The sequence below is a fragment of the Oncorhynchus nerka genome, linkage group LG22 (genome assembly GCF_034236695.1).
Source record: "Oncorhynchus nerka isolate Pitt River linkage group LG22, Oner_Uvic_2.0, whole genome shotgun sequence".
NCBI lineage: Eukaryota > Metazoa > Chordata > Actinopteri > Salmoniformes > Salmonidae > Oncorhynchus > Oncorhynchus nerka.
This window is the reverse complement of record NC_088417.1, coordinates 95,033,610-95,052,509: the sequence shown is the minus strand read 5'-3', so window position 1 is coordinate 95,052,509 and position 18,900 is coordinate 95,033,610. Positions and strand designations below refer to the sequence as shown.

Below are 18,900 nucleotides of genomic sequence, written 5' to 3'. Positions count from 1 at the left end.
ATATAGTAGGCCTAGTCTATAGAAAGCTGATGGGATCCTCTTTTTAGCCTATAGCAATATTGAGCAACATGAGCTCATGGGATCTCATCAAGTGTTTGATTAGATTTCTGATTACATTTGCATTGATGTCAGTGTGATTAGAGGGACAATAGAATGCGGAGTACCAGGCAGTAAGTTTGGTAGACTGCTTAATGACCATCAGCAGCAATCAGAGCTTGGAGAAGCCTAATTACTGTGACTAAACGGTCACTGCTGTCATGACTTGTGACCACTGGTGTGTCGGTAACATGGTCACGTAACAACCCTAGTTAAAGCCTGAATTTTGTGTCACTGGCCTACTACACACAATACCCCATAATGTCAAAGTGGAATTATGGTTTTAGACATTTTAACAAATGAATAAAAAAATGAAAAGCCTTAAATATTCAACCCCTTTTGTTATGGCAAACCTAAATAGGTTCAGTAGTAACAAGTCACATAATAAGAAGCACAGACTCACTCTGTGTGCAGTAAGTGTTGAACATGATTTTTTAATGACAGCCTCAGCTCTGTACCCCACACATACAATTATCTGTAAGGTCGGACAGTGAATTTTAAACACAGATTCAACCCCAAAGACCAGGGAGGGTTTCCAATGCCTCACAAAGAAGTGGGACCCATTTGTGTGTGTGTGTATTTATATATAACTCAGCAAAAAAAGAAACCGACCATCACCCTGGTGAGACAAAACCGTGACTCGTCAGTGAAGAGCACTTTTTGCCAGTCATGTCTGGTCCAGCGACAGTAGGGTTTGTGCCCATAGGTGACGTTGTTGGGATGTCTGGTGAGGACCTGCGGGATTGTGCGTTCTTGGTGTTACTCGGGCAGTTGTTGTCATTCTGTACCCGTCCCGCAGGTGTGATGTTCAGATGTACTGATCCTGGGCAGTTGTTGTTACACGTGGTCTGTCACTGCGAGGCCGATCAGCTGTACGTCCTGTCTCCCTGTAGCGCCATCTTAGGCGTCTCACAGTATGGAGATAGCAATTTATTGCCCTGGCCACATCTGCAGTCCTCAGGAGAATGGCAAGAATCATGCAAGCTAACAAGCGGACCACAAGCAGACTTGTAACTGCGTAGTACAACAGTCATATGCAGAACGGCATTCACTCAGTACAGATGAAACTTTATTTCTCAGATAAAAAGTCAGTTGTAGTAAACAGTTTCATTTTATCACATAGCTGACCAAGTTACCAAAGCATGGTGTTTTTTGTATTTTGACTGGTCACAGGTCGGCGCAAGAAAATATGATTATGATGTTGATGCTTTGTGTGCAACACGCACTTCTTCTTTACTTGTGGATGGCGACTTCAGGTTTTCAGGAACACATTGAAAAGTAACTTGACACTGTGTTGATCAGTCAGCGCAAATTTAGATTGATAACGATGTGAAGAAAATGCAATTGACAGAGGAGGGAGGGTGCGTACTGAATTAATACATGTGGTAAGGGATAGAATATACTCTGGATCTTCCAACAGCAATGTGTCTGTCTGGTGTGTGCATGGATTATATATTAATTAGCAGCGTGGCAGTTTTCCCAGAGTTCCCACAGTATTGTGCATCTAACAGGCTATAATAGCAGCCAAAGAGGTCCGCTAGCATATCTGTGCTCCGATTTACACGCAAGTGTCCAGGTCAGCGTTTTACCCAGATGACTGTCTTCAGCCATAGGGAGAACCTTCCGTAGCAAAATATACAGAGCTAGCTAGCTACCTTCCTTTTGCTTCTCATCCAACTGGTGCTAGCAACAGCTGATAGCCTTCTACTAGCAAGCTGCTACTGTTGTGCAGCAACCCGAGTTGCTCGACTGTTTTAGAACGCCGAGATTCGACTCAAAAGATGTTAGCACTGTCAGAAATGCTACCAAAAAGTAGCACATCGTTGGTTTTCATTGGGCAGATTTGTGAGAGTGGTACATTTGGATTTTAAAAAACTGTTGCACCTACAAACTTAATCAGTCCAAATGTATCTGAGTCTATTGGTCACTTTATGGACGCTGTAGATTTGTTTTAATCTGACGTCTAGAATTTGAGCTAGGTTTTGGCAAAATAATTGTCTGATGACCCTAGTGCTAACGACCCATCAAAAATCTGATATACTGATTCTCTGGAATGGCTACACGGACCATGACGAGAGGCGGGGGGAGTGTGTTGTGCACTTCCCAAGCGTGTGTTGTGCACTTCCCAAGTTAATTTGCACATTTTCATTGACATTGGCTTATATATGATGGTAGGGAGATTTTGAAGTTAACATTGAACTTCAAAGAATCCATACTATAGTCGAGCCGACCAGCACAACATTAAGACTATACAAACACAGTACAGACATACTGTACATCTGACTCTAATGCAGTAACGTGATTGGTCTGTATGGGATTATAATCTAGTAGATTATTATGCCCTCGTTAAGGTCTTGACCCCGTCTATAGAGATGTGAATTATGATTATGTGATTGACCTCGTCTTACTGTTAGTCTCTGGTAAATTATGTTCTCTGATCTGAGAAGGGCTTTCTCATAAATGGGTCACTTGGACAAGATAAAGATTAGACTCAGTTTTAATAAATGTTCACTTACTTTCTCGAGGGAGATTTGCCTGCTTCTTAATTTTGAGAAACAAATTGGATTTTGTTTATACAAATGTCTTCTACTGTCTGACCGTCCCTCAGCTGTGTTCTCTGTGCCATGTGGCCCTGGGCTGGCTGAAAGAAAAGGATGCATCTCGGGCACCATTTGTCCTTGGAGGATTTGACCTCAGTCTTTTAAATACATCCTTCAAACACAGATACAAAACACGGGATCCTTCTGATTGCTTTCTTGATGTCGCAGTCCCCCCCCCAGACCTATATACTTACAACCTTCCAATTGCTTTTATTTGTCAAGTGTGTTTAGCGTGTAATCATCTTAAGTCTTAAGACGATACTAATGGGACGATACTAATGGGAAAAGACGTACCCCTCCTGTTAGTAATAATACATTATAAGAAAATGTCATTTAATCAGAAACGTGATCTTGTTCACTTTATTAAAATGTCAACTGAGTCTAATTCTGCTCTTTTGATCCACGTCACTATAACTTCTGTATTTTGCACATTTTCCTTAACATGGGCACTTTTGATTTGCACATTTTAACAGAAGCCACAATGTAATTAAATATATATATATATATATATATATATATATATATATTATATATGGTTTCAATAGACAATATAATGTATTATACTCGTTAAGGTTAACCCCTAACCAGTAAATAATTTCAGAGAAAGGAGTGTTGTGAACTGACGTCCATCACAACCCATGTACAGTGTACAGTGCATTCGGGATGCTTCAAGACTGGACTTTATCCTAATTTTATTACGTTACAGAGTTATTCAAATACAATGCCCCATAATGACAAAACAGTTAGAAACATTTTATTTTTTTGCAGATTTATTACAAATGGAAAACTTTAAATAGTACATTTACATAAGTATGACCTCCAGCTAAGGTCAATACTTTTTGTTATTATTTATAAATAGTGTTTTCTGTTTTAAACCTTGGTAAATTGAATATGATCTATAATATTTCACTAAGTTGTTTTTATTAAGATACTGTGCATCTGGGTTAAGAACATGGGATTAATTCAGCAATCATGCCTTTTTTTTGTTAATGGTAGATTTTGTTTCTGATGTTAAGGATAAATGGCCTTTTGGGAAGATCCTAAAGAGGATTTAGAGATTGACTTTGGACCGTTCACTGTGACATTAAGATTATATATTGTTCATTACAGTATGTTTGTTGTCTTTTCTTAGCTCTGGAGTGGAATTTTGGCTGGACTTAACAAAACCCAAACTGTAGGAAAGAAAAACCCAAACTGTAGGAAAGAAAAACCCAAACTGTAGGAAAGAAAAACCCAAACTGTAGGAAAGAAAAACCCAAACTGTAGGAAAGAAAAACCCAAACTGTAGGAAAGAAAAACCCAAACTGTAGGAAACTCGCACTATCATTCAAATAGTTTCTGGGTTGCCTTGGGTGTTCTACCGATTTGTGCCAATGCCTTCAGAGCACCTATGCCTGTGTTGGCGTGGGTTAGAATCCAGACCATTCCGTCATACTCTCTCTCTCTCTCCTACCCCTCTCACTCTCTGTCCAGGAGCAAGGCTGGATTAATGCAGGGGCCTCCTGGGGTTGAATTCGCCAGGTCCGTGGGGGCCCAAGAAGCAGCAAAAATAAATTGAAAATGTGTGTGTATATATACATACATACATACATGCATACAGTGGGGCAAAACAGTATTTAGTCAGCCACCAATTGTGCAAGTTCTCCCACTTAAAAAGATGAGAGAGGCCTGTAATTTTCATCATAGGTACACTTCAACTATGACAGACAAAATGAGAAAGAAAAAAATCCTGAAAATCACATTGTGGGATTTTTTATGAATTTATTTGCAAATTATGGTGGAAAATAAGTATTTTTGCACATATAACACACTGTGGCTGAGGAAAGGTGCTATTCCCAATATAAGTGAACCCCAAATCAATGTAGTTATCATATTTGCACCTCTTCGATGGTCCAACGTCCCTGTCTGTTGTTCGGTGCTTTTCCAGGTAAGGGGGCAGTAACTCTTCGGCTGCATCAGACTCACAACTGTCAGTATCCATGCTAGTTGGGCTAACAACAACATGTAGAATTACTGATGCTGGCATTGGATGTGCTCGTGGAAGCAGAACAACTTGTGTCTTCGACATGTGCAGGTGTACCCCGACGGCATTGCGCGTACCCCCCCCCCCCCCCAGTTTGGGAATACCTGATCATGTATTTTCAGGTAGAGATACCTTGCGAAGCAACAGCTGCTCTCTCTATCCCCTCACGATTGGATTCTTCTGCCTCTTCTGTGGCAGTGGTAACACTCTGACTGGACAAGTAGATGCGCAATGGATTATAGGTAATTACCACGTTTTATGCACTACACTATGTAGAATATTTGCCTGTTGGAAACTACAACTACTTTACTTTACTGACTTTATTGTCCCCATGGGGAAATGTTGTTGCAGTGTCATGTACACATTTAAAGTGGTGTTTAAACAACTCCCTACTACATTACACAGTTCAGGCTGGATCTGATCTCTAGAGAAACTGTGTTAATGAGCTCGTTGAAGAAGAAAAAACAGAAGGAAATGGAATTCAAATCATTTAACCGATATAGGTCAATTAGTAGTTTAAAAACGGACAAATAACAGACATTTTGGTTAATCGCTCAACACTACTGTTAACAATTATATATATATATATATTTTTTTTTTAAAGCCCGTATGATTTCTTAATCCAGCCCCGTCCAGGAATATTGTAAAATCATTAAACTGACAAATGCATCACTACCCATTTAAGAGATTACATATCCTAAATTTGCCTTTGGCTAAAACGAATACTTATGCTCTTAGTTATAAGTAGCGTCAGTACATTATGTCTATAACGTAACTTTGCTCGATTGCGAATACAGTATATTATGATATGGTATATCTGGGTTAAGTGTTTTTAGAGGAGATTGCTAAAGTAATCTTTATTCATGATCTTTTTGGGTTGGAGGATGAATGGTCTTTTGAAAGCAAAGGAGAATTAAGGATGAATTTGGACTATTCACTAATATTAAGATTCATTCATATTAAGCTAAATTGTTAATTACAGTATGTTTACAGTCATTTCTCTTCAAACTTTTGGAGTGGAGGAGCTGTGATCCAGCCATTCTCACAAACTATATTGTTTTGCTATGCACAACATTGTCTAGAGGTGGATAGGTGGTACAAAATAGATAGATGATAGATTGATATAGATACGGGATATTCATAGATACTGGATATAGCCAAATACATTTAAACTCAGTTTTTCACAATTCCTGACATTTAATCCTAGTAAAAATTCCCTGTTTTAGGTCAGTTAGGATCACCTCTTAATTAAGAATGTGAAATGTCAGAATAATAGTAGAGAATGATTTATTTCAGCTTTTATTTCTTTCATCACATTCCCAGTGGGTCATAAGTTTACATACACTCAATTAGTATTCGGTAGCATTGCCTTTAAATTGTTTAACTTGGGTCAAACGTTTCAGGTAGCCTTCCACAAGCTTCCCACAATAAGTTGGGTGAATTTTGGCCCATTCCTCCTAACATAGCTGGTGTTTTCACACCAAAGTACGTTCATCTCTAGGAGACAGATTGTGTCTCCTTCCTGAGCGGTATGACGGCTGCGTGGTCCCATGGTGTTTATACTTGCGTACTATTGTTTGTACAGATGAATGTGGTACCTTAAGGTGTTTGGAAATTGTTCCCAAGGATGAACCAAACTTGTGGAGGTCTACAATCTAAAACACATCCACAGGTACACCTCCAATTAACTCAAATTATGTCAATTAGCATATCAGAAGTTTCTAAAGCCATGACATCATTTTCTGGAATTTTCCAAGCTGTTTAAAGGCACAGTCAACTTAGTGTATGTAAACTTCTGACCCACTGGAATTGTGATAGTGACTTATAAGTGAAATAATCTGTCTGTAAACAATTGTTGGAAGAATTACTTGTGTCATGCACGAAGTAGATGTCCTAACCGACTTGCCAAAACTATAGTTTGTTAACAAGAAATTTGTGGAGTGGTTGAAAAATGAGTTTTATTGACTCCAACCTAAGTGTATGTAAACATCTGACTTCAACTGTAGATAGAGAGATGCATAGATATGGATGTATGTATATGTATATTTGAGAGAGAGCGCTAGAGGGATATACCACACGGTACCAGTCAAACATTTGGACACACCTACTCATTTTTATTTAAACTTTTTTCTACATTGCAGAATAATAGAAAATACATCATATATGAAATAAAACCTATGGAATCATGTAGTATCCAAAAAAGTATTCATCAAAATATATTTGAGATTCTTCAAAGTAGCCACCCTTTTCCTTGATAACAGCTTTGAACACTCTTGGCATTCTCTCAACCAGCTTCACCTGGAATGCTTTTCCAACAGTCTTGATGGAGTTCCCACATATGCTGAGCACTTGTTGGCTGCTTTTCCTTCACTCTGCGGTCCAACTCATCCCCACCATCTCAATTGGTTTGAGGTTGGGTGATTGTGGAGGCCAGGTCATCTGATGCGGCACTCCATCACTCTCCTTCTCGGTCAAAATAGCCCTTATACAGCCTGGAGGCGTGTTGGGTCATTGTCCTGTTGAAAAACAGTTGATAGTCGCACTAAGCTCAAACTAGATGGGATGGCGTATTGCTGAAGAATGCTGTGGTAACCATGCTGGTTAAGTGTGCCTTGAATTCTAAATAAATCACTGACTGTGTCATCAGCGACGCACCATCACACCTTCTCAATGTTTCACAGTTGGGACCAAAACTGCGGAGATCATCCGTTCACCTACTCTGCATCTCACAAAGACAGCGGTTAGAACCAAAAATATCTCATCATATTTAAGGACAGATTTCCACCTGTCTAATGTTCATTGCTTGTGTTTCTTGCCCCAAGCAAGTCTCTTCTTCTTATTGGTGTCCTTTAGTAGTGGTTTTTGTTGTTGCAGCAATTCAACCATTTAAGGCCTGATTCATGCAGTCTACTCTGAATAATTGATGTTGAGATGCATCTGTTACTTGAACTATGTGAAGCATTTATTTGGGCTGCAATTTCTGAGGCTGGTAACTCTAATGAACTCATCCTCTGCAGCAGAGGTAACTCTGGGTCTTCCATTCCTGTGGCGGTCCTCATGAGAGCCTGTTTCATCATAGTTCTTGATGGTTTTTGCTACTGCACTTGAAGAAACGTTCAAAGTTCTTGAAATGTTCCAGATTGACTGATCTTCATATCTTACAGTTATGTATGTCGTTTCTCTTTGCTTATTTGAACTGTTCTCGCCCTAATATGCACTTGGTATTTTACGAAACAGGGCTGCCTTCTGTATTCCACCACTACCTTGTCACAACACAACTGATTGGCTCAAATGCATTAAGAAAGAAAGAAATTCCACAAATGAACTTTTAACAAGGCACACCTGTTAATTGACATGCATTCCAGGTGACTACCTCATGAATCTGGTTGAGAGAATACCAAGAGTGTGAAAAGCTGTCAAGGCTTAGCTTGGCTACTTTGAAGAATCTGAAATATAAAAAATATTTTGATTTTTAACACTTTTTTGTTTACTACATGATTCCATATGTGTTATTTCATAGTTTTATCCTACAGTGTAGAAAATAATAAAAAATAAAGAAAAACCCTTGAATGTTTAGGTGTGTCCTAACTTTAGACTTGTGGTGTGTGTATGTATATGTGTGAGTGTATATATATACAGTGCCTTGCGAAAGTATTCGGCCCCCTTGAACTTTGCGACCTTTTGCCACATTTCAGGCTTCAAACATAAAGATATAAAACTGTATTTTTTTGTGAAGAATCAACAACAAGTGGGACACAATCATGACGTGGAACGACATCAAAAACTGAAAAATTGGGCGTGCAAAATTATTCAGCCCCCTTAAGTTAATACTTTGTAGCGCCACCTTTTGCTGCGATTACAGACGTAAGTCGCTTGGGGTATGTCTCTATCAGTTTTGCACATCGAGAGACTGACATTTTTTCTCATTCCTCCTTGCAAAACAGCTCGAGCTCAGTGAGGTTGGATGGAGAGCATTTGTGAACAGCAGTTTTCAGTTCTTTCCACAGATTCTCGATTGGATTCAGGTCTGGACTTTGACTTGGCCATTCTAACACCTGGATATGTTTATTTTTGAACCATTCCATTGTAGATTTTGCTTTATGTTTTGGATCATTGTCTTGTTGGAAGACAAATCTCCGTCCTAGTCTCAGGTCTTTTGCAGACTCCATCAGGTTTTCTTCCAGAATGGTCCTGTATTTGGCTCCATCCATCTTCTCATCAATTTTAACCATCTTCCCTGTCCCTGCTGAAGAAAAGCAGGCCCAAACCATGATGCTGCCACCACCATGTTTGACAGTGGGGATGGTGTGTTCAGGGTGATGAGCTGTGTTGCTTTTACGCCAAACAATAACGTTTTGCATTGTTGCCAAAAAGTTCAATTTTGGTTTCATCTGACCAGAGCACCTTCTTCCACATGTTTGGTGTGTCTCCCAGGTGGCTTGTGGCAAACTTTAAACTACACTTTTTATGGATATCTTTAAGAAATGGCTTTCTTCTTGCCACTCTTCCATAAAGGCCAGATTTGTGCAATATACGACTGATTGTTGTCCTATGGACAGAGTCTCCCACCTCAGCTGTAGATCTCTGCAGTTCATCCAGAGTGATCATGGGCCTCTTGGCTGCATCTCTGATCAGTCTTCTCCTTGTATGAGCTGAAAGTTTAGAGGGACGGCCAGGTCTTGGTAGATTTGCAGTGGTCTGATACTCCTTCCATTTCAATATTATCGCTTGCACAGTGCTCCTTGGGATGTTTAAAGCTTGGGAAATCTTTTTGTATCCAAATTCGGCTTTAAACTTCTTCACAGCAGTATATCGGACCTGCCTGGTGTGTTCCTTGTTCTTCATGATGCTCTCTGCGCTTTTAACGGACCTCTGAGACTATCACAGTGCAGGTGCATTTATACGGAGACTTGATTACACACAGGTGGATTGTATTTATCATCATTAGTCATTTAGGTCAACATTGGATCATTCAGAGATCCTCACTGAACTTCTGGAGAGAGTTTGCTGCACTGAAAGTAAAGGGGCTGAATAATTTTGCACACCCAATTTTTCAGTTTTTGATTTGTTAAAAAAGTTTGAAATATCCAATAAATGTCGTTCCACTTCATGATTGTGTCCCACTTGTTGTTGTTTCTTCACAAAAAAATACAGTTTTATATCTTTATGTTTGAAGCCTGAAATGTGGCAAAAGGTCGCAAAGTTCAAGGGGGCCGAATACTTTCGCAAGGCACTGTATATATATATATATATCTATATTTTTTAAATTTTATTTATGATTTTGGATAATAAAAAAAAGGATACGATTTGTATAACATAAAATATATAATATAACGTATGCACCATTTTTAAAGGACGCAGTGTGTGTGTAGTGTATCGGTCTGTGTGTTGTGATCACCTGTGCTGGCCCACTTTCTCTGCCTCATCTCCTTCTTTTCAATCAGGATTAGTGGTCTGGATGTTGTTCCCAGAGAACTGTCCAATGGCTTTACCACATGGATAAACCTGTCTGTCAGTCTGAGTCACACATTCACACCCTCACTTCATCAAGAGGGAGTAGGACAGTACAGGTGCATCAAAGCTGGGACCGAGAGATCAAAGCTGTTTTTCAATCTCCAAGCCATCAGACTGTTAAACAGTCACTACTACCCAGTACCCTGCCCTGAACCTCAGTCACTGTTACTACTCGGTACCCTGCCCTGAACCTCAGTCACTGTTACTACCCTACCCGGTACCCTGCCCTGAACCTCAGTCACTGTTACTACCCTACCCGGTACCCTGCCCTGAACCTCAGTCACTGTTACTACCCTACCCGGTACCCTGCCCTGAACCTCAGTCACTGTTACTACCCTACCCGGTACCCTGCCCTGAACCTCAGTCACTGTTACTATCCGGTACCCTGCCCTGAACCTCAGTCTCTGTTACTATCCGGTACCCTGTCCTGAACCTCAGTCACTGTTACTACCCAGTTCCCTGCCCTGAACCTCAGTCACTGTTACTAGCCTGCTACTACCCAGTACTCTACCCTGAACCTTAGAGGCTGCTGCTCATGGAACACTGGTAACTTTAATAATGTTTACATACTGTTTTACCTACTTTAGACATATATGCTGTATTGTAGTCATGGCTCATCCTATATAACAGATGGCTTTGTATCTAGATTGTGTGTGCTGTTTTTATTGCTAGGCATTACTGCACTGTTGGAGCTAGAAGCGATTAACATCTGTGTACGCAATCAATAAACTTTTGATTTGACACACTATCATAGGGAAAACATGTCCTCCAACCTTAATTCAATCATCTTACAAATACCTAGACTTCAAGTTCACATACCTTATTTAGGTATAGGAAGACATTCAATTAATCCTCTTCATTCTTTATTAGCTGGAATTCATTCCTGGTTTAATGTTGTCGCCTACTTCAGATGTTGTTTACCATGGGCTGAGGTTTTTCTTCGCTAACCTTTCTGGTGGGCTGATGTAGAAAATGTCTGAATTTTTCCTATCGTATGTATGTTTCTACTGCAGCTTGGGCTGTGTTCAACAGAGAGAGGGATCTGACATGTTTCTACTGCAGCTTGGGCTGTGTTCAACAGAGAGAGGGATCTGACATGTTTCTACTGCAGCTTGGGCTGTGTTCAACAGAGAGAGGGATCTGACATGTTTCTACTGCAGCTTGGGCTGTGTTCAACAGAGAGAGGGATCTGACATGTTTCTACTGCAGCTTGGGCTGTGTTCAACAGAGAGAGGGATCTGACTCTTCTGGTTTTGTTTTTTTCTCCTCAGAAACTCGTTCTATGAGTCTCTGAAGCAGATTGGTGCCAGCCAGCATCAGGGCAACGCAGTTGGCATGGGAACGTATGAGACGGTGCAACACTTCAACGACATCAAGGAACATCTACACGTGGTCAAGAAGAACATCGAACACCTCATCACGCGCACTGGGGTTTGTCAATAACTTATTTGACTGTAAATCTCAGGCGTTATCCACATGTCTTTCTCAAATCTTTTCCTGATTCCTCGAACTTCGCCTCCTTCGCCAACCACATTGGAAGAGAAGATCCATGGTCCTTCTCCCTCAGACCTTCTCCTCCAATGTGTTTTGAGAAGACGGGAAAGAACGAAGACATGAGGAATCTAGATTTTTACTGTATATTTTTGTGTCTTATGCTGCGTGTAGAACCCCAGTGAAAAGCAGGTGATGAACTGCCCTGATCCCCCTCCAATGCCTTCCTGTTTGGGTACCACACACTTCCTGGTCTTTGTGGTCATCCAATCAGTCCTGTTCTTCAGCTACATTATGTACAAGTAAGAGCAATAATAAATAAATAGTATAACTAATACATTTAAAAAAATCTTATGTTTGTCATAACTCATCTCTTTCTCTCTCCTCAATTTCAACTCTCCTCTCTTCTCAATTTCAACTCTCTCCTCTCTTCTCAATTTCAACTCTCCCCTCTCTTCTCAATTTCAACTCTCCCCTCTCTTCTCAATTTCAACTCTCCTCTCTTCTCAATTTCAACTCTCTCCTCTCTTCTCAATTTCAACTCTCCTCTCTTCTCAATTTCAACTCTCCCCTCTCTTCTCAATTTCAACTCTCCCCTCTCTTCTCAATTTCAACTCTCTCCTCTCTTCTCAATTTCAACTCTCCCCTCTCTTCTCAATTTCAACTCTCTCCTCTCTTCTCAATTTCAACTCTCTCCTCTCTTCTCAATTTCAACTCTCTCCTCTCTTCTCAATTTCAACTCTCTCCTCTCTTCTCAATTTCAACTCTCTCCTCTCTTCTCAATTTCAACTCTCTCCTCTCTTCTCAATTTCAACTCTCTCCTCTCTTCTCAATTTCAACTCTCCCCTCTCTTCTCAATTTCAACTCTCCCCTCTCTTCTCAATTTCAACTCTCTCCTCTCTCTCATCTTTCTCTTTCCCCTCTCTTCTCAATTTCAACTCTCTCCTCTCTTCTCAATTTCAACTCTCTCCTCTCTTCTCAATTTCAACTCTCTCCTCTCTCTCATCTTTCTCTTTCCCCTCTCTTCTCAATTTCAACTCTCTCCTCTCTTCTCAATTTCAACTCTCCCCTCTCTTCTCAATTTCAACTCTCCCCTCTCTTCTCAATTTCAACTCTCTCCTCTCTTCTCAATTTCAACTCTCTCCTCTCTTCTCAATTTCAACTCTCTCCTCTCTTCTCAATTTCAACTCTCTCCTCTCTCTCATCTTTCTCTTTCTTCTCCCTCTACAGAAGTCAACAAGAAGCAGCAGCAAAGAAATTCTTTTGATGAAACACTCATCAATATAATGCCAATATGTAAATGAGAGACTGTTCATTTTTCTGGTTATTTTGGTTTTGTTTTTCAAAATTGTAAATTATTGTACTTGAAAATTAGGTTTTGTTTGAGAAGTTTCTTTTTTAATTTCTTAGTTTTAATTTGATCTGATGTTATGTATAGGGTATGTGAATGAATGCTCGTGTGGGACATTTTGTTAAAAGATTCCAAATATGATGTAATATATTCTATACAGTATTTTGACAAGTCGTTGGGTGATATTCTGATCTTTCGACTGATTTTTGATAAGTTCCCACTCTCAGAAAACAAAAACACCGACTGCCCGTTCACATAGCTTGGAAAACTGTGGATTTAATAAATGTGCAATTTTGTATGAATTCTGAACTGGGTTGAAGAAAAGCCACAGTGGATGTCCAATATGTGTGTCTTCTTGAATGGTTGAAACATGCCAATCTGGCATTTTTCTTTTTTCTTCTCAAGCAAATTTACATAAACAAAAAACAAACCAACATTTTTGTCTTTGTTCCTGTATGCCATCCTATTGTTTACATTTTGGTTTTCAGGTATTAAAAAAAGTTGCCTAATTGTTGTTAAATTTGACCTACTAGCCTGGTCCCAGATCTGTTTGCGCTATCGTCCTGTCGCTAAAGTTAAGGATCCCTTTTAAAGACATTAGCTTAATGCATGGCTTAGTGCTTAGTCTGGTCAAGGTTTGGTCTAAGGGAGGCACGGTAGACTGGTGTCTCTACAGTAGACTAATCCATCGATTAGGGCCAAATTCAAATGATTTCAATTGACTGATTTCCTTATATGAACTGTAACTCTAAAATATTTGAAATTGTATGTTGCGGTTATATTTTTTGTTCAGTGTATATTAGAAATAACTGTGATTGCATATGGGTCTCTCCAAACATGTTTGCATACCAGTAATATCAACAGCAACAAATGGAAACCTGTGAGTGCCTCAGCAGCAGGCATATTTCAACAAATGAATGGCACTGTGTCCTAAATAAAATGTTAGTTCATATTTAATCAAATGAATATATTAATCTAGGCATGCCATACAGTTAGCATGAGTACGGACTATGGGCCATTGGTATATGACGCCATGTCCTGCGGAGATACTTTTTGTTTATATAGCGTATGTGGACACCCCTTCAAATTAGTGGATTCAGCTATTTCAGTCACACCCGTTTGCTAAAATCGAGCACAAACCATGCAATCTCCATAGATGAACATTGACAGTAGAATGGCCTTACTGAAGAGCTCAGTGACTTTCATAGGATGCCACCTTTCCAACAAGTCAGTTTGTCAAATATCTGCCCTGCTAGAGCTGCCCCGGTCAACTGTAAGTGCTGTTATTGTGACGTGGAAACATCTAGGAGCAACAACGGCTCATCCGCTAAGTGGTAGGCCACACAAGCTCACAGAACAGGACCGCCAAGAGCTGTAGCACGTAAAAATGATCTGTCCTCCGTTCCAACACTCACTACCAAGTTCCAAACAGCAAGGTAAGCACAAGAAGTGTTCGTCGGGTGCTTCATGAAATGGGTTTCCACAGCCGAGCAGCCGCACACAAGCCTAAGATCATGCGCAATGCCAAGCGTCAGTTGGAGTGGTGTAAAGCTCATTGCCATTAAACTCTGGAGCAGTGGAAACGTGTTCTCTGGAATCACGCTTCACCATCTGGGAGTCCGACAGACAAATCGGGGTTTGGCAGATGCCAGGAGAAGCTACTTGCCCCAATGCATAGTGCCAACTGTAAAGTTTGGTGGCGGAGGAATAATGGACTGCTACAACATACGATTCTGTGCTTACAACTTTGTGGCCACAGGTTGGGTTAGGCCCTTTCCTGTTTCAGCATGACAATGCCCCAGTGCACAAAGTGAGGTCCATACAGAAATGGTTTGTCGAGATCAGTGTGGAAGAACATGACTGGCCTGCACAGAGCCCTGACGTCAACCCCATGGGCCACCTTAGGGATGAATTGGAACGCAGACTGCGAGCCAGGCCTAATCACCCAACATCAATGTTCCTCACTAATGCTCTTGTGGCCGAGTGGAAGTAAATTTCAAGATTTATGTCACAGTGAAATGCCTTTCATGCAAACTCAAAACCCAACAATTCAATAATCAATGACAATGTATTACTAGAAAAAAAAACAAGAAATAAGAAATGAAATACACGTAAATAAGCATACTATATGCAGGAAATATTTAAGTCCTTTCCAATACTATATTTACATGTGCAGGAATACTTGAGTGATGACGATAGATATGTATAGAGGTAAGGTGACGAGGCAACAGGATATAAGATAAACAGAGTAGCAGGAGCTTGCATGTGAGTCAGTATAAATGTATTGTTAATATTATGTGTGTGTGATCAGATGGAGTGACAGTGTGTTAGTGTGCATAGAGACTGAAAAAAAAGGTCAACTCGGTCCATGTTGCTATTTTGTTAGCTATTTATCAGTCGTATAGCTTGGGGATAGAAGCTGTTCAAGAGCCTGTTGGTGTCAGATCTATGGCTTGGGTGGTTGGGGTCTGACAATTTCCTGGTCATTCTTTTCACACCGCCTGGTATAGAGGCTTTCCACTAGATGTTGGAAGTCCCTGCACCAAATGTTCCAACATCTAGTGGAAAACCTTCCCAGAAGACTGGAGGCTGTTATAGCAGCAAAGGTGGGGACCAATTCCATATGAATGCAGATGATTATGGAATGAGATGTTCGACAAGCAGGTGTCCGCATACTTTTGGTCATGTAGTTTAACTTGTTGTGATTCAGCTGGTTATAGCAGCTGTGATGTGGATGCTGTTTCTCCTGAGCTACAGTATGATGTTAACCATTATACTTCCAGGTCACATCACCACCGTGACCTCTCACTAATCCTGATGGCATGTGTACAAATACCGGCTTTATCCTCTTGTCAGCCTCTGAGGGAATGTATGACCACATAGCGAGTGAAAATGAATATTGTAACACGTAAAACATTTATGTTTTAATGGACACCACTGGTGGTGAATGTGTCTCAATCCACATACAGCGCATTCGGAAAGTATTCAGGCCCCTTGACTTTTTCTACATTTTGTTACGTTAGACTTATTCTAAAATGTATTAAATAGTTTTTTTCCCTCATCAATCTACACACAATACCCCATAATGACAAAGCAAAAACAAGTTTAGAATTGTTTTTGTTTTTTTCTAATAAATTTGCTATCACATTTACATAAGTATTCAGACCCTTTACTCAGTACTTTGTTTAAGCACCTTTGGCAGCGATTACAGCGTTGAGTCTTCTTGGGTGTGACGCTACAAACTTGGCACATCTGTATTTTTCTCTGCAGATCCTCTCAAGCTCTGTCAGGTTGGATGGGTGTTAGAGGGATTTTGTTCCTATGTGTTCATTAAACCAATGCAATTAATACATTCTGTCTGTTTCTAAGAATTTGTAAGGTTCTTATTTAAATAAAACTGACAGAGATCAGTCAACTTAGCCAATAGCGTTTATTCTCGAGAGCTCTGGTCATAATACCATGTACATTGGTTTATATACCTCACATTTCATCATAAATGTCCCTCCTCCTCAGATACAATAGCAACATAGTTCACAAGTCGTCTCACATTGTCTGCCACCTGTTAAACAATCTTCTACAAGCCCAAGGTCTCTCCCCTCCCTGGGTGGGGACAGAATGTCCTGTAAGGAACACAGTATTATATCTACTACAAGCCCAAGGTCTCTCCCCTCCCTGGGTGGGGACAGAATGTCCTGTAAGGAACACCGTATTCTATCTACTACAAGCCCAAGGTCTCTCCCCTCCCTGGGTGGGGACAGGATGTCCTGTAAGGAACACAGTATTCTATCTTCTACAAGCCCAAGGTCTCTCCCCTCCCTGGGTGGGGACAGAATGTCCTGTAAGGAACACAGTATTCCATCTACTACAAGCCCAAGGTCTCTCCCCTCCCTGGGTGGGGACAGAATGTCCTGTAAGGAACACAGTATTCTATCTACTACAAGCCCAAGGTCTCTCCCCTCCCTGGGTGGGGACAGAATGTCCTGTAAAGAACACAGTATTCCATCTACTACAAGCCCAAGGTCTCTCCCCTCCCTGGGTGGGGACAGGATGTCCTGTAAGGAACACCGTATTCCAGCCGGTCTGATGATAGCTCCATTTGTCTCTAACAAGGAACAGAAAGTCCTTGTTCTAATTCTTGACTAAAACTACACACGTTAGATGTAGTGTTATGATTCCAATAAGATTCATACAATCATACAGTGACAGGGTAGTATTCGGTTAGTTATATTTCTACGTTAAATGTATACATAATTTAGTCATTATACATATAAATCCCATAACAATGGGGAGAGTCGCTGCACAGCTACTTTCAGGTCTCCCCAGAGTTGTTTGATTGGGTTCAAGTCCGGGCTCTGGCTCGGCCACTCAAGGACATTCAGAGACTTGTCCCGAATTCACTCTGGCGTTGTCTTGGCTGTGTGCTTAGGGTCGTTGTCCTGTTGGAAGGTGAACCTTCACCCCAGTCTGAGGTCCTGAACGCTCTGGAGCAGGTTTTCATCAAGGATCTTTTTGTACTTTGCTCCGTTTATCTTTCCCTTGAGCCTGACTAGCCTGACTGTCACTGAAAAAGCTCCCCACAGCATGATGCTGCCACCACAATGCTTTACCGAAGGGATGGCCCCAATTGCTCAGTTTGGCTGGGCGGCCAGCTCTAGGAAGAGTCTTGGTGGCTCCAAACTTCTTCCATTTATAAATGATGGAAGCCACTGTTCTTGGGGACATTCAATGCTGCGGACATTTTTTGGTACCCTTCCCCAGATCTGTGCCTCGACACAATCCTGTCTCGGAGCTCTACGGACAATTCCTTCGACCTCACGGCTTGGTTTTTGCTCTGCCATGCACTGTCAACTGTGTGCCTTTCCAAATCATGTCCAATTGAATTCAATCAAGTTAGTTGTAGAAATATCTCAAGGATGGTCAATGGAAACAGGATACACCTGAACTCATTTTAGAGTCTCATAGTAAAGTGACTGAATACTTAGGTAAATAAGATAATTCTGTTTTTCAATTTTAATACATTTGCAAAAGATGTTTTCGCTTCGTCATTATGGGGCATTGTGTGTAGATTGATGAGGATTTGTATTTATTTAATCAATTTTAGAATAAGGCTGTAATGTAGCAAAATTTGGGAAAAGTCAAGAGGTCTGAAAACTTTCCGAAAGTACTGTACGTTCTGCCATTAGTTTCCTCTCTCTCTCTCTTGCTGTCTTTCTCTCCTCCCTCAAATGGAATAGGGTATATGTTAGATGCACACCTTAATCTGTTATTGTCAGACTGCATTGTTGCAGTGTCACTCGTCATAAATTTCACAGGAAACTGCCTCCTTCACCCGCCTCCCCGCCACAGTACAGCACAGTACAGTACAGTACAACGCAGTACAGCACAGTACAGTACAACGCAGTACAGTACAGTACAGTGTAGCACAGTACAGTACAGTACAACGCAGTACAGTACAGCACAGTACAGTGTAGCACAGTACAACGCAGTACAGTACAGCAAACTGCAATCAACAGTGTAGCTATAGAAAAGGGCAAATGCTATGGTTATAAAATTCAGCTTGTCTGTCTGTAATTTCATACCAATTATGAAGAACATCAGCGTTTGATGATAAGAATATGAAAGTATACAACCCTGCATTCTGCACTCTCTGTACACAAATGTACGTTGCGTTATTCTTCATGCTGTTACATAAAGATTTCTTTATATAACTCCAGCCCTCAGTTCCCCCCACCCCCAGTTCCTCCAGCCCTCAGCCCCCCTCATTTCCCCCACAGCTCCTCCAGCCCTCAGCCCCCAGCTCCCTCAGCCCCCCTCAGCTCCTCCAG

General features: G+C 40.8%; 1 protein-coding gene across 2 annotated transcripts in view; it reads left to right on the top strand.

Moving 5' to 3' along the window:
• Positions 1-13,509, top strand: part of lman1 (lectin, mannose-binding, 1) — a 28,066-nt gene extending 14,557 nt beyond the window's left edge. For both annotated transcript variants that reach the window (XM_029628609.2, XM_029628608.2), the window contains exons 11-13: positions 11,505-11,664; positions 11,899-12,026; positions 12,955-13,509. In XM_029628609.2, coding sequence (XP_029484469.1) covers positions 11,505-11,664; positions 11,899-12,026; positions 12,955-12,991 — 325 coding nt within the window. In that variant the 3' untranslated portion in view covers positions 12,992-13,509. The remainder of the gene's footprint in view (positions 1-11,504; positions 11,665-11,898; positions 12,027-12,954) is intronic.
• The last annotated feature ends 5,391 nt before the right edge of the window (positions 13,510-18,900 follow it).